General features: G+C 41.1%; 1 protein-coding gene and 1 long non-coding RNA gene across 11 annotated transcripts; one reads left to right on the top strand and one right to left on the bottom strand.

The window, feature by feature from the left end:
- TUBD1 (tubulin delta 1) lies at positions 1-26,762 on the bottom strand. Of its 10 annotated transcripts, none has more exons than XM_036109472.2 (9): positions 26,402-26,760; positions 25,368-25,583; positions 22,131-22,278; positions 21,120-21,336; positions 20,001-20,232; positions 14,732-14,896; positions 6,179-6,319; positions 1,975-2,158; positions 1-218 (listed from the first exon to the last, which is right to left on the bottom strand). In XM_036109472.2, exons 2-9 carry the CDS (start codon positions 25,537-25,539, stop codon positions 116-118), a joined length of 1,362 nt encoding a protein of 453 aa, XP_035965365.1. In that variant the 5' UTR covers positions 25,540-25,583; positions 26,402-26,760; the 3' UTR covers positions 1-115. The 10 variants fall into 10 exon arrangements, with proteins under 10 accessions (XP_035965365.1, XP_035965372.1, XP_035965376.1 ...); XM_036109479.2 differs by having other exon boundaries at positions 26,406-26,760; XM_036109483.2 differs by having other exon boundaries at positions 26,410-26,760.
- Positions 6,166-20,006, top strand: LOC118546688 (uncharacterized). The gene is made up of 4 exons (XR_013444633.1): positions 6,166-6,386; positions 14,053-14,130; positions 16,417-16,539; positions 17,847-20,006. It is a non-coding gene; the product is annotated as an uncharacterized LOC118546688 (long non-coding RNA).
- Positions 26,763-26,766: the final 4 nt, after the last annotated feature.

Below are 26,766 nucleotides of genomic sequence, written 5' to 3'. Positions count from 1 at the left end.
AGCATTTGACTTTGTTACTTTAACAGGTAGAGATTTGAAAACCGTACAGAGAAAGTACTATTGAAAATATTTTAGCCCAAAAATGACTTAAGGTACTTTTTTCCTTTGTTCGAGATTAGAGGTTGCAGTAACTGGCAACAACCTGTTCTAACAATGTGAAACTGTCCAAAAAGTCCTCTTCTTCCATTCCAAATTTTGTGTACTGATGAATGTAGGCTCTGGTGAAAGAAACAGCAAATGTAAAATAAAAAATCTCAGGCAAATGAATAACTCTTAAAATCAAACAATAAATAGAACTTTCCTAGCTCATGAATATTTGAGGATGGCAGAATCTCTTAAATGTCTTATATTTGCTTCAATGTTAATTCCAAAGATTAGCAAACTCTGAAAGTTTATGTCAAGCTCCCTGTCTTTTTAGCGTTCAAGAGAGTGACAATAAGAAGCACACAGGAAAAAGAAGCATGTTCAGATTTGGTTATCGAACCCAGCACATATTCAACACCATACAGAGATGACTGGGTTCAATATCAACTCTAAAAAGTGCCTGAGAATTTTTACCTAAGCCTTGAAACTGCAGAAACACATTAATCCAGTTCTAGGAATGAAGTGAAGTCTCCCAGGTATTTTTCAGACATGTAATTTGCACTTATGCCAGGTGGTTCTTTGAATATCTCATACCCCCAAAATGTTCTGAGGCAGGAGAAATCATGTTAAAAAGAATGTCAAGGACAGGGCGCCTGGGTGGCTCAGTTGGTTGAGCGACTGCCTTCGGCTCAGGTCATGATCCTGGAGTCCCTGGATCGAGTCCCGCGTCGGGCTCCCTGCTCGGCGGGGAGTCTGCTTCTCCCTCTGACCCTCCCCCATCTCACGTGCTCTCTCTCTCTCATTCTCTCTGTCTCAAATAAATAAATAAAATCTTTAAAAAAAAAAAAGAAAGCAAAAAAAAAAAAAAAAAAAGAATGTCAAGGACAGACATGGATTAAACTGAGGTAATAAGGGCTGCTGCCATTTAATGGGAATGGGAAGAGAACAATACCAGGAAAGGACAGAGTTCACAGTCCTGGGAGTGGGGGCTTATGGAACGGCCATGTGCAGGATGGGGGGCCCTTGGGAATCCTGACTAATCACAGTAGAGGTCTTGCCCATTGATATGGGAATTTTGCTTTGACATTAAGTAATTGTGGCCGAGGTCAGGAAATCTGATAACACATTTCTTAGTATCAAGCAGACGTTTCTTAGCAGATGGGAGTTGAACTTGGACTATTTCTTGCTGAACAAGATCAGAATCTCTTCCATTCTTTCAAGGGTCTTATTTTGGAAAACTATTTTATTGTCCCATCCTTATAATGAAATTTCTACTTTCATTTCATTTCATTTAGAAATGACTAGTCAGTAACAGCACGGTAGTAGGTAATTTTACATGATTATCACATTTAATCCTTACCACACATCCTCAGTGTAGACCCACTGTGCAGATAAGAAAATGACGCCTGAAGTAACATGACCCAGTTTCATACCTACAGTGGTAGCCATGCTTACTCCAGGCTATAGGTTGAATGTTTGTGTTCCCCCGAAATTGGTACATTGAAATCCTAACCCCCAAGATGATGGTATTAGGAGGTGAGGGCTTTGGAAGGTGATTCGGTCGCAAGGGTGGAGCCCTCATGAATGGGATCAGTGCCCTTTTAAAAGGGGCCCATGAAAGGTTCTTTGCCCCTTCGGCCGTTTGCCCCAAACCACCTATGAACCAGGAAGTAGGTCTTCATCAGACATCGAATCTGCCAACACCTTCACCTTGGACTTCCTAGTCTCCAGAACTCCTGAGAAATAAATTTTGTTGTTTATAAGATACCCAGTCTGGGCTATTTTTGTTACAGCAAACCAAACAGACTAAAACATTCCAGGTCCTGCCTTGTGTTTTAAGATATTATCTGCCTAAGGTTAGAAAGGTTTGTAGATTTATTTTTTACTTACTTTGAAGCAAACATATTCCACGCTTTGCCCACAATCGTATCAAGTGGTTTTAGTAAGAACTGGCTATTGCTGACCAATGCTGCAGCCTTCTCATATTTGCTAAAGGCTCGGTGGGTTTTCCACGCATTGAAAGCATTAATAGGCTCTAACCAAGAAGTATAGAGAGCTGAATCTTTAAATCCTCCTAGAGTAAAACAACACAAGCCATTGTTTACATCATAAATCATTAATTTTGGAAACAAATTAATAAACATATTTTCTTATTCATTTCACCAGAAGTCTCCTTTTGTTTTGCCTTTTAAAACTAGCTTTATGGGCGCCTGGGTGGCTCAGTTGGTTAAACGTCTGCTTTCATCTCAAGTCATGATCCCAGGGTCCTGGGATGAGTCCTGCATGAGGCTCCCTGCTCAGTGGGGAGTCTGCATCTCCCTCTGCCCCTCCCCCTGCTCGTGCACGCGCTCTCTCTCTCTCACAAAAATAAATAAAAATCTTTAAAACTAGCTTTATATTGCTTTTGCATAGATGATCCATATTCATTGTAAAAAAAATAATTCACACCATTCAGAAAAGTATTATGAAGAAAATTTAATGGATGAAAGACCTAAACGGGGGACAGGAAACCATCAAAATCCTAGAGGAGAACACAGGCAACAACCTCTTTGACCTTGGCCATAGCAACTTCTTACTAGATACGTCTCTGGAGGCAAGGGACACAAAAGCAAAAATGGAACTATTGGGATTTTATCAAGACAAAAAGTCTGCACAGCGAAGGAAACAATCAACCAAACTAAAAGGCAACCTTCAGAATGAGAGAAGATATTTGCAAATAACATATCTGATAAAGGGTTAACATCCAAAATCTATAAAGAACTAATCAAACTCAACACCCAAAAAACAAATAATCCAGTTAAGAAATGGGCAGAAGACATGAATAGACATTTTTCCAAAGAAGACATCCAGATGGCCAACAGACACATGAAAAGATGCTCAACATCACTCATCATCAGGGAAATACAAATCAAAACTATGATGAGATACCACCTCACACCAGTCAGAATGGCTAAAATTAACAACCCGGGAAATAACAGGTGGTGAGGATGCAGAGAAAGGGGAACCCTCTTAACACTGCTGGTGGGAATGCAAACTGGTGCAGCCACTCTGGAAAACAGTATGGAAGTTCCTCAAAAAGTTAAAAATAGAGCTACCCTCGGACCTAGTAATTGCACTAGTAGGCATTTACCCAAAGGATACAAAAATACTGATTCAAAGGGACACATGCACCCCGATGTTTATAGCAGCACTATCTACAATAGCCAAATTATGGAAAGAACCCAAATGTCCATTGACTGTGAATGGATAAAGAAGTTGTGGTGTACAGGGCGCCTGGGTGGCTCAGTTGGTTGAGTGTCTGACTCTTGATTTCCACTCGGGTCATAATCTTGGGGTCCTGGGATCGAGCCTTGCATCAGGCTCCCCACTTAGTGGGGAGTGTGCTTGAGGATTTCTTTCCCTCTCCCTGTCCCCCTCCCCCAGCTCGTGTTCTCATCTCTCTGAAATAAAGAAATAAAATCTTAAAAAAAAAAGAAGTTGTGGTATACAGATACAATGGAGTATTACTCCACCATAAAACAGAATGAAATCTTGTCATTTCCAACATGAATGGAGCTAGCGTGTATTATGCTACATGAAATAAGTCAGTGAGAGAAAGACAAATACCATATGATTTTACTCATATGTGGAATTTAAGAAACAAAATGGACAAACATAGGGGAAAAAAGAGAGAGAGGCAAACCATAAAACAGACTCTTAACTACAGAGAACAAACTGGCAGTTGCTGGAGGGGAGGTAGGCGGGGGATGGGCTAAATGGGTGATGGGTATCAAGGAGGGCACCCGTGATGTGCACTGGGTGTTGTGTGTCACTGATGAGTCACTAAATCCGACACCCGAAACTAGTATTACACTGTATGTTAACTAACTGGAATTTATTTATTTATTTAATTTTTTAAAGATTTTATTTATTTGACAGAGAGAGACACAGTGAGAGAGAGAACACAAGCAGGGGGAGAGAGAGAGGGAGAAGCAGGCCTCCCGCGGAGCAGGGAGCCCGATGCGGGCTCGATCCCAGGGCTCCAAGATCATCACCCAAGCCGAAGGCAGATACTTAAGGACTGAGCCACCCAGGCGCCCTCCTTTTTCTTTTTTCTTTTTTTCTTTTTTTTTAAGATTTTATTTATTTATTTGACAGAGAGAGACACAGCGAGAGAGGGAACACAAGCAGGGGGAAAGGGAGAGGGAGAAGCAGGCTTCCCGCCGAGCAGGGAGCCCGATGCGGGGCTCGATCCCAGGACCTTGGGATCATGACCTGAGCCGAAGGCAGACGGTTAACGACTGAGCCACCCAGGCGCCCCAACTAACTGGAATTTAAATAAAAACTTGAAACAAACAAACAAAAAAGAAAATTTAAAAGTCAACTAACATCTGAAATGTTACCACCCAGAGAAGACCATGAACATTTTGCTGACCTTGTGTCTGTAATTTTACAAAAACGCTGTTCCGTAATCTGTTTTCATTCAGTAATATGTTGTGAACCTCTTTTCCATGTCAATAAATATCACTCATAAAGTTTTATTATATGAGTATACCATAATTTATTTAACACATTTCCTACTGTTGAGCATTTAGGTTGTTTCTGCATTTTTTTTTTAAAGATTTATTTATTTGACAGAGACCAAGATAGCGAGAGCAGGAACACAAGCCGCGGGAGTGGGAGAGGGAGAAGCAGGCTTCCCCCCGAGGAGGGAGCCCGATGCGGGACTCGATCCCAGGACCCTGGGATCATGACCTGAGCCGAAGGCAGACGCTTAACGACTGAGCCACCCAGGCGCCCTGTTTCTGCATTTTTGTGTGAAAGATATTTCAGTGACTATCTTTGCAAGAACACCTCTCTGTATGTATGTCATTTGCTGTGGATACATTTTTGGAAGTTTGATTACTTTATATATCCTCTTATTAATTCTCTTAATTTAAAATCTACAATGAAGAATATGAAGAAAATGTTCTGAGGTGGGAGAAAGTATACCATTTGACAGACTTGAAATGATCCCTTTTAATTACCACTTTCTTACCAAAGGTGTATTAACAGGAACTAGATTATTTGGTTTTCTTTCTTTCTTTCTTTCTTTTTTAAGATTTATTTGTCAGAGAGAGAGAGAGAGAGCACAAGCAGGGGGGTCAGAAGGCAGAGGGAGAAGCAGGCTCCCTGCTAAGCAAGGAGCCCGATGTGGGACTGGTTTTCTTTATATCACAGCTAGAAGCAGCCAATTTGATACTGTTAAAATCATCAAATAAGGAGTACCTGGGTGGCTCAGTTGGTTGGGCATCCAACTCTTGGTTTTGGCTCAGGTCGTGATCTCATGGGTCGTGGGATCAAGACCCTTGTCAGGCTCTGCGTTCAGCAGAGTCTGCTTGAGATTCTCTCCCTCTGTCCCTCCCCTCGTTCGCGCATGCACTCTCTCTCTCCAAAATAAATAAATAAATCTCTAAAAAAATAAAACAAAACCATCAAATAAAGATAAGACAAACTTGGAGATTTTCCATAAAAATACAAAGCTGACAGGTTACCGCTCTTCGAACTTCCTAAAAGTTTTATAACAAAATGCTTGTCACAGAGACCACTAGTTAGGCTACATGACCTATTCTCCCCTTCTTCTTTAGTAAGAGAACCCCCAAATTTTAACTGTGCTCATGGCCACTCTTGCAGCTAGGTGTAGCACATGAGTCAGCCCCAATCAAAGGTAATATAAACACTAGTATGGTGTGCAACCCTAGGAGGAGGCGGGTGGCATGCTCATACCTATGTGATTTGATGGTGAAGCTCAAACAGATGCCTTGGACTACAAGGAGGAAGCTATAAGGTGAGGACAATAAGAACAGCAAGGTTCAGAAGAAAATTAAACCTGTATCTTGTTTCAATCACTTCTATTTTTGGTGTCCGTAAACCTGTATCTTGTTTCAATCACTTCTATTTTTGGTGTCCGGTCACATACTAACTGATACAATGGTTACATTTTGCTACTAAAACACAAAATTATGATTTTCCTTTCTTTAAAAATAAATTCAGGGACTTCCTTTTTTAAAAAAAAATGTGTTACCATGTAGATGTACAAAATGTACATATTAATTTCACCTTAACTTCTGCTTACCCAGATCCGCACTGTGCACATCTTTCCCACGAAGGATGACCAAGTTGGCAATGGACATGTTAAAATGAAGCCCCCTGTTGAGAGACGCTTTACCCAGAGTAGGAAGTCCTGGTAAAGGAGGCCGTATCTGCCAATCAATACCTACCAAAGGAAAAGAAGCAAGAGATTTTAAAAATAGCTCTGAGCAAGAAGAGAAAAACATATTACGGTATGTATATTTTACATAAATTTTTATTTGATAAGTAAAAGTTGCTTTTTCTACTAAATGTTTAAAAATTCTTATCTGGTTGACCTAAAGTGATTCAAACTACTCAATCCTGAGAAAGGCATGAAATATTCTTCATAGAGTATTAAAGGATGGTGGTATATGCACACAATGGGTTTCTCCTCACCAGTAAAAAGAAACTACTAATACACATAACAAACAACAGGGATAAATCTCAAAAGCATTATGCTAAGTGAAACAAGCCTGACTCAAAAAATTACATACTGTAGGATTCCATTTATAGAACATTCTGGAAAAGGCAAAACCACAGGAATGAAATTCAGATCAGTAGTTGCTAGGGGCTGGAGTGGGGGGCAGAGAGTGCCTACAAAGTATGAAGGAACTTTTTAGGATGATGGAAACACTCTATCTCAATTGTGGTGGAGGTTACACATTATAGAGGTTTGTCCAAATTCATAGAACCATACACCTAAAAAGGGTGAACCTTACTTTATACACCTGTGGGAACAAACAGAATACATACAAAAATGTTAAGGGATGTAGAAACAAAACAAAAATAGGATTGAAAACTGACCAGTCATGTAGAAATATTAAGAAAATACTTTTTTTTTTTAAGATTTTATTTATTTATTTGACAGAGAGAGACACAGCGAGAGAGGGAACACAAGCAGGGAGAGTGGGAGAGGGAGAAGCAGGCTTCCCGCCGAGCAGGGAGCCCGATGCGGGGCTCGATCCCAGGACCCTGGGATCGTGACCTGAGCTGAAGGCAGACGCTTAACGACGGAGCCACCCAGGTGCCCCAAGAAAATACTCTTAATATATACAATGGAATATTACTCAGCTATCAGAAAGGATGAGTACTTACCATTTACATTGTCATGCATGGAACTGGAGGGTATTATGCTGAGTGAAATAAGTCAAGCAGAGAAAGACAATTATCTTATGGTTTCACTCATATGTGGAATATAAGGAATAGTGCAGAGGATCATAAGGGAAGGGAGGGAAAACTGAAGGGGAAGAAATCAGAGAGGGAGACAAACCATGAGAGACTCTTAACTATGGGAAACTAAGGGTTGCTGGAGGGAGGCAGGTGAGGGGATGAGGCAACTGGGTGAATGATGGACATTAAGGAGGGCACATGATATGATAAACACTGGGTGTTATACGCAACTGATGAGTTGTTGAACACTACATCTGTAACTAATGATGTACTGTGTGTTGGCTAATTGAATTTAAATTAAAAAAAAAGAAAATACTCTTAAAGTATACGTGGGATAGGGATAAAATTCAGCACACAGCAACAGATTGATTTTCAACAAAAATAGAAACACAAGAAACCAAAAATTTTGGCATGCTGAACTCAATAATAAGACAAACAAGCCAATTTAAAAGTGAGAAAGATGTTTGAACAGAATTTCACCGAAGAAGATAAACAAATCTAGCAAGCATATGAAAAGATGCTCAACATCACAGTCATTAGGAAAACACAAATTGAAACCACAAGGAGACATTACTTAACACCTATTAGAATGGCTATAATCAAAACGACTAACAATGTCAGATGTTGGCAAGGATGTGGAAAAACTGAAACCCTCTTAAACTGTTTGTGGGAATGTAAAATGGTGTAGACACTTTGGAAAAAGTATAGCAATTTTACAAAACATTAAACACAGACTTATCCTTTGACCCAGCAATGCCACTTATAGGTATATAATCAAGATACTGGGGGCGCCTGGGTGACTCAGTCGTTAAGCGTCTGCCTTCGACTCAGGTCATGATCCCAGTGTCCTGGGATCAAGCCCTACATCAGGCTCCCTGCTCTGCAGGAAGCCTGCTTCTCCCTCTCCCTCTCCCCTTTCTTGTGTTCCCTCTCTGGCTGGGTCTCTCTCTGTCAAATAAATAAATAAAATCTTAAAAAAAAAAAAAAAAGTCATTGTAAATCGCACGTTTGTGAGATATTCTTAAAAAAAAAGAGAGACTGAAAACATATGTCCAAAGACTTTATACAAATGTACGCAGCAGCATTATTCATTTAGACAAAAAGTGAAAACAAGCTAACCATCCATCAACTGTTGGACATCTAAACAAAATGTGGTATATCCATCTAATGGAATGCCATTCAGCAATACAAAAGATTGAACTACTGATATATACTACAACATGGATGAACCTCAAAGACACGAAGTGAAAAAGGTCAGACACAAAAGACTATATATTGTCTACTTCCATTTATATTATATGTCCAAAAGAGGCAAATCTATAGAGACAGAAAGCACACCAGTGGTTGTTTGGGAGTAGGAATAAAAATGGGAATTGACTGCAAATGAACACAAGGATTTTTTTGAAGTGATGGACATATTCTACAACTGGCTTGTGATATGGGTGCCTGGGTGGCTCAGTTGGTTAAGCATTTGCCTTAGGCTCAGGTCATGATACCAGGGTCCTGGGATCGAGCCCCACATCGGGCTCCCTGCTCAGCGGGGAGCCTGCTTCTCCCTCTCCCTCTGCCTGCCGTTCCCTCTGCTTGTGCTCTCTCTCTGCCAAATAGATGGAATCTTAAAAAACAAACAAATACAGCTTTTACAGTAGGTCATAAATTTTTAAATATCTTTACTGAGGTGTGATTTATATACCATATGCTTCACCTATGATAAGAGTATAGCTCGGTGATGTTTTTAGTAAATTTGCAGAGTTATGCAACCATTATCACAAGCCAGTTTTTTTTTAAGATTTTGTTTATTTGTTTATTTATTTATTTATTTATTTGAGAGAGAGAGAGCACAAGCAGGGGGAGTGGCAGAGGGAGAGGAAGAAGCAGGGTCCCGCTCAGCAGGAACACTTAACGGACTGAGCCCCCAGGCTCCCCTAAAAGCTGTATTTGTTAGATAATTCATCACTCTATATTACCTAGAAATAAAAGGTAATCAACATTATGTAAAAGTTTCAAAAAAAAATAAATAAAAGTTTCAAAAAGAAAAAAGAAATGAAGCCTTCCAAAGTTAGGCCCTTGAAAAACTAACATACAAAAAATGAAAAGGGAAAAGTTAAGCAAATAAAATTTAAAATGGGAAGAGAAGTAACAAAAAAGGCATTATCAGAAATAAAAATAAGCCCCAGATGGGTTAAAACTTAAATATTAAACATAAAACTATAAAAATACTGGGGAATACTAAATATTTTATATCTGAGGCAAGGCTCAGAATCTATAAAATAGGAAGATATACGGCTCACATAAAAATGGAAAACCTCCATATGGTGAAAAATACAATACAAAAGACAAAAATGATGGAGAAAAATATTTGCAACCCATGTAACAAAAAAGGGATATAAATCCACAATGTTATATTTCCTTCCATCTAAGACACCATTGATTTTAAGAGAAAAAAATGTTGTCAAATTATGTCAATTAAATGATTCATTCAGATCATTAAATTTTATACTTATTGAAAGAGTTCTTTTAGAGTAAATTAGGTTTAGATTTTTAAAAATCGTATCATTCTCGAGCAACCATAAAAAATGTAACAAAATAAATTGGTTAAGGTTTTCCTAAAATGTTTTCACAGTGACTTTCTCACTTTTTGACTCAGCGTTAATGATGCCAATGTTTTGTCACACATTACTGTCCTCTGTCTCTGCACAGCATTGGTGATACAGCATTCTTTAAGGGGATCCATGAAAACACTAAGTCACTGGCTCTTAAACTAGCTTTGCTATCATGTAGAGAACCATCTATGTTTGACTCCTGATTAAGGAATGTTGCTAAACTTGTCTGCTTAGCATGACGACTGCCTCTTCCCTACCCCAGCATAAAACTAAAGGTTTACATTCTGGAGAGGATATGACTGAGGGTCTCTGGTCTGGAGAGCACAAGGCAGAGTTACGGGTAAGGTACATAATGAAACCAGAGAGATCTAGTAAAACCCAAAAAAACCATGACCCCTCCCCTCCTCTTTCCCCAGATCACTTGGGCTTTGCCTAAACCTTCACAGCAGAATATCCAACCCAGGAGACAGGCAAAGAGAATATCCAGGGTGACAAGTGTCCCCTGGTTGTTGAGGGCAAAAAGTCTCGATTGAAGCAGGGCAGATGGCTTTAGGGAGGGTTTCTTTTTCTTCTTTTTCTTTCTTTTCTTTCTTTTTTCTTTCTTTCCCTCCCTCCCTCCCTTCCTTTTAAAAAGATGTATTTATTTTTAGAGAGAGTGTGAGTGAGGGCGAGAGGGGCAAAGGTAAAGAATCTCAAGCAGACTCCCCGCTGTGCATGGAGCCCAACTTGGGGCTGGATCTCATGACCCTGACATCTGAGCCGAAATCAAGAGTTGGATGCTTAACCAACTGAACCACCCAGGCGCCCCAAGCAGTCAACTCTTGAATTTGGGGTTTTGATATCAAGCCCCATGTTGCGCGTACAGTTTACTTAAAATAAAATAAATAAAAATAAAATTATAATTTAGCTTGGTTCAGAGAGCCAAGCCAAAAGCCATGAAAAATTATTCGTAGGCCTTGCATTGTAATCAAGAAACTGCCAGGATGTGCCCTGCTGAATTAAGGGCCATTGACTCCTATGTACCTCTATTTCCCCCTTTCTAAGGAGGCTGTCTATAAGTTATGCTATGCCTGTTTCACCATTATCTACTGATCGGGGGTGGGGGGGAGGTAACTGTACTCAAAGAGCTATAGTCAAACAAACAAAAACAAACAAAAAAAACCCCCCCAAAAAAGATCTATACTCAAAAAATCTCACCTGAGGAGTGTAAATCCATACCTGGACCTGCTTTTAGATGACAAGATTCTGGAATTTAGCCTGATTGCTAAAGGGCTTTGGGAGCGGTTAAGTCCATTCTGTATATGGGAAGACATGATTCGGTAGGAGACAGAGGGCAGAGAGTGGTAGCCAGCCTCTAAGATGAACCCCAGTGATCCTTCCCTCCTGGTTCTGAGGCCCTTGTGTGGTCCCCTGTCACATGGCATAGGGCTTAATAACCTTAATAACCAAAAAGATGATGTAGAAATGATGGCGTGTGGGTGCTTCTGGCTGGCTCAGTCGGTACAGCATGTGACTCTTAATTTCGGGGTTGTGAGCCCCATATTGGGTGTAGGGATTACTTAAATAAAATTAAAACTAAAAAGAAAAAAACGGTGTGTGACTTCCAGAGCTAGGTCATAAAAGACATCGTAAGTTCCGCCTGGCTCCCTCTGCTATTACTCATTTCTTCCGTTGCTAGGACATGTGGAAACAGATACATGGCTGAAGGTGATATTAATAGGGTCAATCTTCATATGGAGCAGTCTGATAATATATGAAGATTTTTTTTTTACAGATTTTATTTATTTATTTGAGAGAGAGAGAGTGAGAGAGCACAAGCAGGGGGAGTGGCAGGCAGAGGGAGAAGGAGAAGCAGGCTCCCCGCTGAGCTGGGAGCCTGACATGGGGTTTGATCCCAGGCCAGGACCTGGAGATCATGCCCTGAGCCGAAGGCAGACACTTAACCATCTGAGCCACCCAGGCACGCGCATATATATATATATGTGTGTGTGTATATATATATATATATATATATATATGAAGATTTTTAAAGCTATTTGTCTCAACCTGTTGACATAAATATATTTATTCATATATACTCATATATATGAAAATATTTATATGTTCAAAGCTGTATCTATTACTGTGAAAAAATGTTGACACTCAAGATTCTGCATGGGAAAATGACTAAGCAAACTGTGGTTTACTGACCTAAGAGAGCTCAGAGCAGCACGTCTTATACTATACCCTGAGGAACACTGTGTTCCTTGAGATGTTAATAGGTATTACTAGAAAAACAGGTACTGAGTCCAAAAAATTTGGTAAGCATTCCTTTAAGATGTAACATTTCTATTTATCTCCAGATCTCAGGCACTATGATCTACAATCCGTAAGGTATCACTGGTACGTAAATGTAGAGGAAATCCATCCGCTTTCATAGTATTGAAACCTGTCATTGTTATTTGTGATAAAATATATGCTGCTCAAATAATCACTAATAGTAGTGATTTCCAGTTAAACATGACAGACTGAACATACCAGTCTACTGTCCCTCTCTCCCAAAATCTCACAAACAAGACAATCACGGACATTTTTAAAAGGCATAAACAAGAAAACAGGGAAGGGAAGAGAAGATCATGGGAACAACACTGGAAGCTGGCAAGCCAATGAACCAGCGGTGGCTGACTTAGCAACCAGAGAAAGTTGATATTTCTGCCCCCAGCGGAGGTCCTGGAAACAGGCCAGGACTTCTGAAAGAGGGGAAAACAAGAGCATTAGTGCGCGGAGTGGGGAGAGCCTGAGACGACCTCACTCCCGGCAGCAGAGGGCGTGCCCCGCTTCGCCCTAGAAGCCGTCTGCTCAGGAAAGGCTAACCCAGGGAGGCTCCGGCCGCGCGCTGGGCCCTGCTCCAGGCTCGGAAGATACAGCAGTAAACAAAACAGATAGAAATCTCTGCCCTTCGAAAGCTTACATTCTACTGAGATAATGGAGGATCCACACTAAGGAATTCCAGAATGTTAGAGACAAAGAGAAATCCTAAAAGATTCAAGAGAGAACAAAACAGGATTAGGAATCAGGTTGACATTGGACTTCACAGCACCACTGGAAGCTGGAAGGTAACAGAACAATGCCTTCAAAATTCTGAGCAAAAATGACTCCCCACCCTCAGATCCTATACCTGAGCAAACTATCAATCAAATGTAAGGGCAGAATAATGACATTTATATAGCTTTAAATTTTTTTTTTTTACCTTCCCTGTACTTTTTCTTCGGAAGCTCCTGGAGAGTGTGGTCTATCAATATGAGGGAATAAACCAAAAAAAAAAAAAAAAAAAAAGGTAGATGTGAAATCTAGGAAATCAGATAGAACACAGAACGAGGCAGAGATGCCGGTGCTGGCTGCTCATCCAGCCCGGAGAGCAACCAGGGCAGCAACAAGAGGATGAGGTCTCCAGAAGGGACATTTCCAAGCAGACAGTGAAAGTAAGAGAGTACCTGATGGGTTTGAACATGTGGAGAAGGGATCCATTTTTATGGAAAAATTTAGGGATAGATGAGTGATAGGCACACAGAATACTGACCAAGGAAGCATAATTTTTGTAAAGTCGTCTCTACACCCAGTGTGGGGTTCGAACATGAGTTGCATGCTCTACCGACTGAGCCAGACAAGTAAGTGTCTTACACCCCAAATAAGTGTAATTATCAACCAGAGGAAGAAAAAATTAACTGTACATGAAACAGGATTTAATCTATGTATACAGTACGTGGCTCAACTGTAAATAATATCTACCTATCAAGAGTAATATAAACACTGAAAACTAATCTAATTCAAAAGTATGTCGTAACCATAAAATATAAAATAAGTAACAGTATAAGCAAGATACTTAGAAGTATGGAGGGGAATTCCAGAAAAAAACAGGTAAAAACATTGAAAGTAGTTTCATTGGGGCAGGCGGGACGTGTAGGACAGGGAACTGCTCTTTTCCTTGTTATAAATTCCTATTGGACAATTACTTGGCTTTAAAAAAAAAACCTGAGATATAACTTACATACAATGCAATGTACGGATATAAGTATACACTTAGATGAGTTTTGACTATTTGATTTTTTTTTTTTTTTTTTTTTAGGATTCATTAACATTTAATGGACAGGCAGAACATGCCCTACAGAACCTGGATGAATTGAAGAAGGCTTAATATCAGCAGGTTTGACTATTTGATTTTTTAAAAATACGTGCATACATCACTCTGATAAAAATAAAATGAAATAGCGGCAGCTGGTGTGCGACTCTTGATCTCGGGTTAGTGAATCTGAGTCCCATGCTGGGTGTAGAGATTACTAAAAATAAATAAATAAATAACCTTAAAAAAAATAAATGTCAGGGCGCCTGGGTGGCTCAGTCGTTAAGCGTCTGCCTTTGGCTCAGGTCATGATCCCAGGGTCCTGGGATCGAGTCCCACATCGGGCTCCCTGCTCGGCGGGAGGCCTGCTTCTCCCTCTCCCACTCCCCCTGCTTGTGTTCCTGCTCTCGCTATCTCTGTCTCTGTCAAATAAATAAATAAAATCTTAAAAAAAAAAAAAATAAATAAATGTCACGCTCCTCTGAAATTTTTTTTCATTTTTGGGAAATGAAACTGTGAAGTGATTAAGGAACCCTCCTGGGATGTCCTGGTGAGTTTCTGAGGGGGCCTCCCTGACCAGAAGAAGGCACCATTATTTCAACTGGCCAAGCAAGTTTAAATTGAGAATTCCAGTACAGGCACTTTTCCCAGCTTGTGGCCTGCATATTTTTAAAATACCCTTTACCTTCTTCCATTTTTGAATTAGAAATGAGCATCTGTCTCAGATGTTTGAGGAGGCCAGCCCAGGTAAATGTGCTGTATGCCAGTGAGTTCTCAGACATTTGAGGAATGTTACGAATACCCAGCATCTTGAATTCAGGATGGGGAACTAAATTCTCCATTAAGTCTCCTGTAAAGAAAAAAAAAAATCTGAACTAAACTTTTAAATTCCATTACATTTCCATTGGCCCATACACAACTGTGGTTTGATGGTTTTAGGGGCCAAACCTGTTTTCTCCTCCAAGACCAGAATTGCTTAAATTTAAAAACGTAAATAGAAAAATAGAATTTCAGAGACAATGTCTATTTCAGATTACATATTTTGGCACCTATCTTAGCACGAGTGAGAAAAGACACTTTGCCAAAAAGGAAACAAGAATTTAGAAGCTAAGAAACTGGAAACATGAATGAAATATTTAGCTACACCCCAGGAAAATAAAGTAAGCATGAGAACGACTATGCTTTTATCATCATTTTATATTCACTAAACATTCCTTTAGAAAATTTTCGTAGATCTCTTTTTCATTTTACCTATTTAAATGGTAATCAGAACCTTTTAAATCAAACTCTTCTAGGAAAAAAGACACGATTAGTGATTCCTCAAGACAGGAATATGCCTATCTTTAGAAACTTATATTTGTAATGAAACAGGATTATGGAGAAAGGCTAATTTGTTTTGCATTCAGAGCTGTTTTGTATATTTATAGAAAAAAACTAGAGGAGGGAGAAAAATATATTACTATAACAACATGAAATGTAAATTTTATAACAGTACAAACTCATATCGTATATCCTAAGGAAAAGAACAGATTTTGACAAAAACGTCTACAAAGTGCTGCACAAATTGATCTTATGGCCAATGGAGTTTCCTCTAAACACAAAAATCCTTTTCTGCAAAATACCTAGAGCTGAATTCTATTGCACAGCACAAATAAACAAGTAACAGTCAATGGACATAGCCTGAGCACTAATACATGAATTATTAATTGTCACAGTCTACTTTTCCCTCCAGCCTTCTTGTTCACCCACTCTCATTTTAATCATTCTGGGACCCATTGAGACCCTATTTTGGACTGAAGGTTTGTTCCCCCTCAAATTCATATACTGAAATCCTAACCCCCGAGGTGATGGTATAGTAAGGGTGGAGCCCTCCTGAATGGGATTAGTATCCTTATAAAAGGGGCCCTACCGAGCTCTCTAGCCCTTCCTGCCGTGTGAGGACATGGTGAGAAGGCAATCTGAGAACCAGGAAGCAGGCCCTGACCAGACTCTACCACTGCTGCCTCGATTTTGGGACTTCCCAGACTCCAGAACCACGAGAAATCAATTTCTGTTGTTTATAAGTCACCTAGTATACAGCACTTTTGTTATAGCAGCCTATGGAATAAGACTAACTAACCCACGGACTTTCTGACTTCTCAGTCCATTAGTCTTCCCCTTGCTTCACTTCTCTCCAAACCCAACTACTTGCCCTTTTCTCTTCATCAGATCTTTCTAGTGAAAACCCAGTCTTGGACCACCCTCTATCCTCACGTTCTCTGTGCCTGTCAGAGCACAGCTTTAGCAAGTCGCCCCATCTCACAGATGGGACCCCTCAGAATTTAGATGCCAAACACTGTTGCCCACTAACGCTGATGCTTTGTTGTAAAGGTGCCATCTCCTCAAACACCTGAGTGGAGCCATGTGGATATCCGAGGTCATCTAGTGCAGAGACTCTGGAGCACGGCAGACATACCTGAGAAACGGCATGGAGGCCAATGTGGCTGGAAGAGAGTGAGTAGCAGGATATAAGATCAACAAAGCAGTGGGAAACCAGACAGAGCAAAGCCTTACATATGACTCCAAGGACTTTGGGTTTAACTCTGGGTGAGACGGGAAACCTCTTGAAGGTTCTGAGTAGGAGAGTAACAGGATCTAACAGGATTTAACCTTTTAGACAAAGTCAGAGTTCTGGCTGCTATACTTAAGGAAAGACTGTGGGTCGGCAAAGGTTTTTTTTTTTTTTTTAATATTTTATTTATTTATTTGATAGAGAGAGACACAGCGAGAGCAGGAACACAAGGAGGGAGAGTGGGAGAGGGAGAAGCAGGCTTCCCGCTGAGCAGGGAGCCCGATGCGGGGCTCGATCCCAGGACCCTGGGATCATGACCTGAGCCGAAGGCAGACGCTCAACGACTGGGCCACCTAGGCGCCCCTGGGTTGGCAAAGGTTGAAGTGGGAAGACCAGGTTAGCTGCCCTCCAGCCAACTCCTCACATGACATTTCCATTATGGTATGGCAAAGGCACCTCACACTCAACACGCCTAAGACCCACCTCCTTCCTTGCCCTGTACTGTGCCCCACAAACCACATCCTTTTTCAGCGTCCCCAGCGCTAGTGAACAGCACTACAATTTATACTGATACGCAAATCAGGGCCTCACGAATTCTGCTCTACACCTCCCTTTATGTCATTTTCCAGATCCAATCCATCACCTAGTCCTGTGCACTTTACCCCACCCCCAATTGCTTTCAAATCCATCCTTGTTAGCTCCATTTATTTAGTCCCCTTTAGCAAGGACCTATTATATGAGAGGCACTGTTCTGAGGACAGGGGACATGGTGGTGAGCAAGGCCTTGCCTTCACAGAGCCTCTATTCTAGTGGTTAGAAACAAAGAATAAAAATGGTAATAAGTGAACAAAAACAACATCAGAGAGTGATAAGTGCTGGGAAGGGAACAAATGGGATGATATTATAGACACTCACTCCTCAAATAGGATCATCATGGAAGGCCATTTTAAGGAGGTAACAGCGACCTCAGACTGGGAAGATGAATGGGAAATGGCCAGGAGAATATTCCTGATAGAGGGAGTAGGAAGTTGATGAGGACAGCAAGAACAGACCTCCTGGTGAGAATGAGCTGGGCTGTATGATGAATAAAGAGGCCCCCGAGGCTGTGCCCCTGAACGGAGAGAATGGCAGGAAAGAAGGGAACCTGGAAGACAGAAGCTGGATCACATACAATTGAGGCAATGGTAGATTTCACTGTAAGAAAGCTGGACCTAAGATTTTAGAATCTTTTTTTTTTTTTCCCCTGTAGGCTCCATGCAGCCCTGGACCTAAGATTTTAAAACTGAGCAACTGAGGGAGTGAGAAAGAAACAAGCTTCTGGGAGAAAGCTCTCTGTTTCTGACACATTATGTTTGGGATGTCCATGAAATGTGTACATACAGATGTCATACAGGAAGGCTGCTGGATATAGAAATCTGGAGCTAAGGGAATTGGTCGGAGTTGGAGATAAACCAGCAGGCTGGAGAATACAGATGGTGTTTAGAGCCATGAAAGTGGGCCAGTTATCAGGGAGAGGGTCCAAGACCAGCATTTAGAGCTTGGGAAAAAAGAGGAGCCAAAAGAAGAGAAAAGAAGGAAATAAAAGAAGTAGTCACTGAGATAGAAGGAAAATCAGGAGAGGGCTGTCACAAAAGACAAAGAGAAGATTTGGAAGACCAAAGGTCAGCCATGCCAAATTCTACTGACAGGTTGATAGAAATGAGGACAGCAAAGTGTCCACTGAATTTGGCAATGTGGACATACTTGTGACTTGTAAAAAGCAATTTCAGAAAAGTGGGGGGTGGAGAAACTAGAGCAGAGTGGGCTGAAGAGTAAAGAGATGAAGAGGAGAGGACAACAAGGGCAGACACCCTTGCGTTGTTCTAAAGAATAACAGAGAAATAGGTTCAGTCACTAGAGGTGAGGTCAAAGGAGGGTATTTTCAGTGTGAGAGATGCCAGAGAGTTGTTAATGGCAGTAATCCAGGAAAGACGCATGGAGGACAAGAGATGAGTGACGAATTAAGTCCCTGAGAAAGGAGAGGGCTTGAGACCCAGAAGCCAAGTGAGAGATCAGTCTTTGATAGGAGCAGGACACTTCTCCCACTGGAACACCAGGTGAAGTGCAAAGGTGAGTCCAGACAGTACAGTAAGGTTTGCAAACGTGGTGGGGGAGTCGAGAGAGCTCCTGTGTGACTAAGTGCCTTTATTTTCTCAGTGAGGTCCAGTGAGGAATCACTAGACGAGCCTGCAGACTCAACCTCCAATCAGCTATCCACAGGCAGTCCAGTGGATTTTTCAAAAGTAAAAGTGATTATGTCACTAACCTGCTTAAAATTGTTCAGCAGTTTTCCCCTTTTCTTTGGGTGATGAGGAAGGCCTCTAAATGGCTTACAAGGACCTGCAAGGCCTGCCCCTGCTCACCATGTTAGCCTCAGGTTTCAGGCACCCCCCTACCCCATTCTCTGCACTCCAGTGCCACTGGATTTCTCTCTTTTGATGTGCCACGCTTCCTTCTGCTGCAAGGCCTTTGCTCGTGCTATTCCCTCTGCACATGCTACTATCTCCTCCCTCCCTTGGCTAAGTCATGTCCGAGTCCTTATCCAGCTCTCGGCTCAAGTGTTATTTCCTCAGGGCAGCCCTCTCTGCCCCTGTAGCCTAAGTCTGATCTCTTCGTGACACATTCTCCTGAAACTGTACTTCGTTCCTTCAGAGCACTTCACTCAGTTTTTAATTATATGTTCTTGGTGTAATTTATTTGTTTAATGTCTCTCCTTCCCATTTCACAGTGAACACAATGTCTGCATTGGCTCCCACTGGATCCCTGACATTTAGCATAGTGACTGGCACATAGTAGGAAGTCAATAAATATTGGTTGAGTGAACAGATGTGCAACATGGTAAGTACTATGACGTACAGAGAAATTACCAAGATACAGGTCTCCAAGGAAGAGATTAGGACTGAGGAGGGGATAGATTATGGAGTTATTTGCATCTAGATGGTTTGAATTGATAAGGCACCACTTGACAAGCTGAAAAAAGAATGATGGATTTCTTTATGGGGTGATGAGAATGATGGTTGTACAACTTTGTGAATACGCTAAAAATGGAATCGTATACTTTAAATGAGTGAATTGTATGGTATGTGAATTACATGTCAAAGTTGCTGTTAAAAAAAAAAAAAAGAAGAAGAAGAGAAAGGATCCTGAAGAATGGAGTCAATGGGTATCACAACTCTTCAGAAATTTAGTAACTTCTCAAAACTTCAGTAAGACAGTTGGAGAGTGAGGTAGCTCTTTAGGAGGTTTTTGAGAGGAGGGAAACCTGAGTTTATCCTCAGACAGAGAGGAAGAGCCAGTGGGGAGTAACTTTGAGGCTTTCAGAACATAAGACTTTCCTACAAATTACATACAAGAGGACAAATACCTAATGGATTTCTTCTGTAGTGACATGAGCCTTCCACAGAATACGTAGGCTGGAACACGCTTCCCAACTGATGTGCAAGGACTTGATTTATATCGCTAAAGGAGATCTGCTTGATGTTCATCAGTTTCGCACAGATCTTATGAAGAGCATCATTTTCATGAACAAGGAGGGCATCTGAAGATCGGTACAAGTGAGAAAGAGTCAAAATGGAGTTGTAGTTCTGGACAATAACCTGGAGAGGAAAAGTCAGAAAAAAAAAAAAAGCAAGGGAAAAGAGTGGTTAAGAGGATAGATTTGAAGGGCATCCTGCCTGGATTCAAATCCCAGCTCTGTCACTTTCTAGATCTATGATCTTGGACAAGTTATGTAATCTCTCCAAGCCTCAGTTTTCTCACTTGTACAGCCGGGACAGTAATTATACCAGCTCCGAGAGCTGTAAGGATTAATGATAGAATGCAAGTAAAGCACTTAGAACAGTGTCCTGCTGTTTGTAAGGGCTCAAAAAACAGTGATTACTACTAGCCCACTTTCTTCCTACAACATTTCCTACAGTGACTTAACTCATCTCCATTTTATTATTTCTCTTACAAGGCTGATCAACAGGAAATTGATCTATATAGACATTTCCTCTCAATGGGAAGAAAGGAAAATTCTTTGAAGGTTGGCAATGGCATGATGAACCCCAACGTAAGGTCAAGGTCCCTCCTTTACATACTATAGCCACAGGGACTAATCCAGGAATGGGTTCCTGAGAGAAGATGCACAATTGTCTCCTTTGGAATTTTTTAAAACAAGGACACCTCATTCGTTTAGAAAAGTTTAAGCAAAGTTAAATGAATTGTTCACAGAAGTACTATATTATATAATGAATGACTCCTGATGTAGTGACTTGACATTTCCAAAGAAAGGGTGAGATCAATCTTTTACCTATATTTATTTCACTTCAAAGAATACAAAATACAAAATTTTCTTTTTCTTTTTTTTAAGCTTTATTTAAGTAATCTCTACACCCCATGTGGGGCTTGAACTTACAACCCTGAGATCAAGAGTCACATCTTTTCCAACCGAGCCACCCAGGCACCCCCAAAATATAAAAATTTTCAATTAATATGTTCATACCTCACCAGTTCCATAAGGCCATATAATCTGATTCATTTTCAAAGAGTTTGAGTACTGATCTTGTAAATTCTGTGTAACAAAGGCTCCTAGCCCTGATCCTGTGCCCCCAGCCATACTCATTATAATGAAAAAACCACTCAAAGAGTCACATTTCTCCACTTCCTTCTGGATTAGGTTCATTATAGATTCTTCATGCCTGGGTCCATGAACAGAGTAACTATGCAACACAAAAGAAACAAATACAAACACCTTTCAATTTATTCAGAAAGAGGCAAGACAGGAAGATATAGGATAGGGAAGGTTTTTTAAAACCCATGGATGTGAACTAGCTCTCATGAAAGGTACAAGTGCCCTGACTGATAAAATTTAAAATATATACGTTAAATATATTGAACAGGTGAACAGGACTGTGGGGAGAGTGAATTTAATGGGTACAGAAAATTCTCTTTTAAAGGCCATTCCTGTAGCTGAAGACTTCAGTTACCAGGTCGTTCTGCAAGCTTATGGTACAAAATAATATTCAATATTCATAATAATACTCCTAAAGCAGTAGTTCTCAAACTTTGCTGCACATTAGAATTACCGAGGGAAGCTTTATAAAAATCCCAATACCCGGGCTTCATCCTAAACCAATTAAATCAGAATTTCTGAAGTAAGACCCAGGCATCAGAATTTTCCAAAGAACCCTAGGACATACTACTGCCTTGTTGTGTTCCCTGTTAGCTGGAATACCTGCCAGATAAAGATACTGTTTTGATAATAAGTGAGTTGGTGGAACGACAGTGATGAAGTAGAAAACCCTGCAGCAAGAGATCCTTGGTTTTATCATTACCTGGACCTGAAGCACAGACATACATGAGATGGAATGAAGAGTTTCTTCCGGGTGAAGTCACTCTCTAAATTTTAAAATAGCAATTTCAAGATTATGTGCTTGGTATATCAACTATGCAGCTCTAACTATGCTGTCCAGGTAGCTGTATCTAAACCGAAATCATGAGGAATTACTCTTACCCATATGCCCAGTTGTTTCCAGAACCTTGTTTTTGACAGAAGCATGAATGCTGGCCATATTTCCATCGGCCAGACTGGGCAGCCTTTGATAGTGTTTGATTGGTAACTTTAGGTTCCATATCAACAAGTACAGCCCGGGCAACTGGAACTAGAGGTAGCAAAAAGACCAAAAGAAAAATATTTCATATGTCTTATTTGGGTTATTTCAGAGCACAAATTTCTAGGTCCAAAAAAAAAAAAAAAACTCCAAAGGTTAAGGATAGAAAGATCTGTCATACTGTTTAGAAATTAAGGTGGGCAGGGGCGCCTGGGTGGCTCAGTTGGTTAAACGACTGCCTTCGGCTCAGGTCATGATCCTGGAGTCCCTGGATCGAGTCCTGCATCGGGCTCCCTGCTCGGCAGGGAGTCTGCTTCTCCCTCTGACCCTCCCCCCTCTCATGTGCTTTCTCTCTCATTCTCTCTCTGTCAAATAAATAAATAAAATCTTAAAAAAAAAAAACAAAAGAAATTAAGGTGGGCAGCAGCAGGTATATGCAGATGGTTCATAATGCCTAGCATTCTACTAAGTAGAACGAATCAGTGTGGGCTAAAATGATCCCTGGGTCAGGTCTACAAACATCTGTTGAGAGCTCACAATGTGCCAAGCACTGTGCTGGGAACACAGAGATGAAGACAACATCAATCTAGCCCTAGAAGCAGTAGTGCAAGAGATAAAACTTAATCGCAGTATGGTGTGGTACGACCCAAAGCAAGCCGGGCTCAGACCTTGGAAGTCCTGGTATGGAGTGCTAAAAAGCTTAAAAATTTATCTATAAGATAATGTGAAACTACTGAAAATGTTCAAGCAAGTGAGGAATTGTCAGATGGCTTTTATTTTTAACTAATTAATTTTTAAAGATTTTATTTATCTATTTGTCAGAGAGAGAGAGCAAGCAAGCGAGAGTACAAGCAGGGGGAGCGGCAGGCAGAGGGAGAAGCAGGCTCCCTGCTGAGCACGGAGCCCGATGCGGTATTTGATCCCAGGACCCTGGGATCATGACCTGAGCCGAAGGCAGACGCTTAATGACTGGGTCACCCAGGCATCCCTTCAATTTATTTTTTAAGTAATCTCTACACCCAATGTGGGGCTTGAACTCACAACCCTGAGATCAAGAGTCACACGCTCTACCGACTGAGCCAGCCAGGGGCCCCATCAGATGACTTTTTAAATACAGCAGTGTGGAAGATAGATATGATAGACACAAGAGTCAAGGCAGGGAAACTAGAAGGAATGTCTTGAAACAATCCAGGTGAGAGAGGACAAGAGCCAGAACTAAGCCAATGGCAGTGAAGATGGAAAGGGGAGAAGAGATATGTAGGAGGTAAATTAAGCAGCAGATGATTGTTTGATGGTATGTGGGCAGTAAGAGCCCAAGTTCTAAAGGAAAAATAATGAATGCCCTAGGCTATGGAGATGTTGAGTTTGAGGTACACATGGAGATGCAGGTGGAGATGTCCACTAATCAGTCTGCAGCTCTGAAGAGAGGCTAGGCTGCAGATTTGAGAATCACTAGTGTCAAAGAAGTTGCAAATTACAAGAGTAACTGAAGTTGCCCAGAGAGAACTATACCAGTGAGGACAGAGGAGAGAGAGTCTGAGATGCAACCACTGGAAAAGAAAAATTCAGAGACTAAGGAGGAGTTTTAAAGAGGGAGTTTGAGGGCGCCTAGGTGGCTCAGTTGGTTGAGCGACTGCCTTCGGCTCAGGTCATGGTCCCGGGGTCCTGGGATCGAGTCCCACCTCAGGCTCACCCTGCTCTGTGGGGAGCCTGCTTCTCCCTCTCCCTCTGCTGCTCCACCTGCTTGTGTGCTCTCTCTCTCTGTCAAATAAATAAATAAAATCTTTAAAAATAAATAAATAAATAAATAAATAAATAAATAAGGAGGGAGTTTTATAGTTAATGTTACAAAATCCAGGACAGAAGTTAAGTGAATTGAGAAAAGAGAAACAGTCACTGGATCTAGGAGATTACTAGGAACTTTTTTTTTTTTTTAAGAGAGGGAGGTGGGGAAAGGCAGAGGGAGAGGGAGAGAGAGAATCTTAAGCAGGCTCCACACCCAGCATCCAGCCCGATGCGGGGCTCGATCTCACAACCCTGAGCTGAAATCAAGAGTTGGATGCTTGGGGTGCCTGGGTGGGAAGCCTGCTTCTCCCTCTTCCACTCCTCCTGCTTGTGTTCCCTTTCTCGCTGTGTCTCGCTCTGTCAAATAAATAAATAAAATCTTAAAAAAAAAAAAGTTGGACACTTAACCGACTGAGCCACCCAGGTTCCCCACTAGGAACTTTTTTTTTTTTTTAATTAACATACAATGTACTATTGGTTTCAGAGGTACAGGTCTGTGATTCATCAGTCTTATATAATACCCCATGCTCATTACATCACATGCCCTCCTTAATGTCCATCACCCAGTTACCCCATCCCTCCACTCCCCTAGGAACTTTTCTTTGAGCACTTCAGTAGTGGTGTAGGGCTTAAAGCAGGACTGTAGTTGGTTTGAGAATCTTAGATGAGAAGGTAGAGAGATAAGAAGGAAAAGAAAAGCTTGGGGTGCCTGGCTGGCTCAGTCGGTAGAGTATGTGACTCTTGATCTTGGGGTTGTGAGTTCAAGCCCCATATGGGGGGCAGAGTTTACTTAAAAAAAATTGCAACGCTTATTCCAAATTCCAAATCTCTGTACTCTATACCACCCCACAGTGCCTACACACAAAATGGAATAAAATTTTTTTCTTAAAGATTTTATTTATTTGACAGAGAGAGAGAACACAAGCAGGGGGAGCAGCAGGCAGAGGGAGAGGGAGAAGCAGGCTCCCTGCTGACCTGGGAGCCCGATGCGGGGCTCGATCCCAGGACCCTGGGATCATGACCTGAGCCGAAGGCAGATGCTTAACCGACTGAGCCACCCAGGCGCGCCAGGGAATAAGTCTTTAAAAAACAAAAGAAAAGAAAAGAAAAAAAAGCTGTAGTTGTATGTTGTTTGGTTGGTTGGTTTTAGGTTGGTGAGATCTGAGCATGCTCATGTGCTGACAGGAAGTTGCCAGTGGAGAGGCAAAGGTTGTTAACACAGAAACAAAGGGCTGAGAGCAAAGTCATTCCCTAGAAAGATGGGAAGAGATGGGGTTCAGACACCATGTGGATTGAGGACCTGGCCTTGAAGAGGTGTCAGATAAAGGAGAGGAATATAGATGGATCACACATACCTCCATTTTCCTCCTCACTGAAGAATCTTTCTTTGCAAGATGCTTGATATGCCTCATTCTCTCTTTTAGAGCAGAGTCCCTGGGGACAGTGTGAGTCAGTATGTAGAGCATCAAATACTTCAAAACCAATCTGATTACCACACTGACCAAGTTGCACTGTTACTATTGACATGCTGAGATGCAAACTAGGCCTATTCCCTCAAAAAAGTGAGCAACCTGTAATAGAAAAATATAGGCTTTGAGAATCACTACAGTACTAATAAACAAGGAACAAATAAAATGTCAGATGTACATCAATAAAAAACATAATTTAAAAATGCCATATATATGGTGTTGTAGATGAAATAGCTATGTTGTCTAAGGAGCTAATCATTCAAGGAAGTTGTTTTCTTTCTCTACATATTTTTGGGATTTGGAATTTACTGTACCCAAATGCATTCATAGACAGCTCAATAGTGTCTGAAATCTGATTTGTATTCACTGTGTTCCTAAGCATGCATTTAAAACAAAACAAAACAAAACAAAATGAATGCTAGTTGAAGGAATTCCTAGTACATACTTTATACTACAGGGGCACACAGAACACAAAAGTTAGCTCAACAACTGTACCTTTAATTAACATTAATTTTCTCTCTTCTAACTAATGACTTTCTACCAATCACCTTCTGGCCTGGTAACTACAATAACGCAAGAAAGACTTCTGTTTAGACAGCAAGGAAGACAAAGCTTGGAAAGAGAGGACTAGATGAAACAGGAGAGTAAGTCTTCACTATTTTTAACAATGAAAAGAGACAATTTTTGGTAAAGACTTCACATCAGGTCTTCGCAGCACTGGAAAGAGCAGGTGCTTTCGAGCCAGACTGTACTTACAATGTTCAAACAACCCTGCAAACTAGGTATTCTCATTTAATAGATAAGGAAACTGAGACTCTGAAAGGTTATGTGACTTTCGCAAGGCCACCGAAATAGAATAGCAAAACCAAGTTTCTCCCTTTCCCCACCAGTCCCAGGAGCTCCCCATAAACCCCACTCACTCACAGACCCAGAACCAGCCGTTTCCGTCCCGTTCAAACTTCAGCGGGCCAACCCCCTCATTATGCGCATGCTCACTTTCGATTTTAAAAAAAGGCTACGGAGAACGAATTGCGCATGTTCACAAACGAAGAGTTTTGTTGTGTGTGTGTTTTTTTCCCCCCTCTATTCAGAAAGGTTAATTACGCATGTTCAATTTCAATTTATCAACTTCAGACAAGGTACGCATGCTCATTGTCCATCAAAAGCTTTAGCCGAGAATGCGCACGATCTAGCTACCATAAGAGGCTTCGGCTGGGGTTCTGCGCATGTTTCTGCCAGTACCTGGCTCCAGGAGATAGCTCTACGCATGTTCATTGCCCACAGT

The sequence above is a fragment of the Halichoerus grypus genome, chromosome 2, assembly GCF_964656455.1.
Source record: "Halichoerus grypus chromosome 2, mHalGry1.hap1.1, whole genome shotgun sequence".
Lineage (NCBI taxonomy): Eukaryota > Metazoa > Chordata > Mammalia > Carnivora > Phocidae > Halichoerus > Halichoerus grypus.
Note: the sequence above shows the minus strand (reverse complement) of the source record. Positions and strands in the feature narration are given on the sequence as shown.

Coding starts and splice junctions, on each gene's coding strand:
- TUBD1 (XM_036109472.2), bottom strand. CDS start 25,539: ATGTCAATAGTAACAGTGCAACTTGGTCAGTGTGGTAATCAGATTGGT. Junction 14,897..20,000: donor CTACAGAAGAAATCCATTAG/GTATTTGTCCTC, acceptor TTTTCTTTACAG/GAGACTTAATGGAGAATTTA. Junction 2,159..6,178: donor TGTGCACAGTGCGGATCTGG/GTAAGCAGAAGT, acceptor GTTTTACTCTAG/GAGGATTTAAAGATTCAGCT.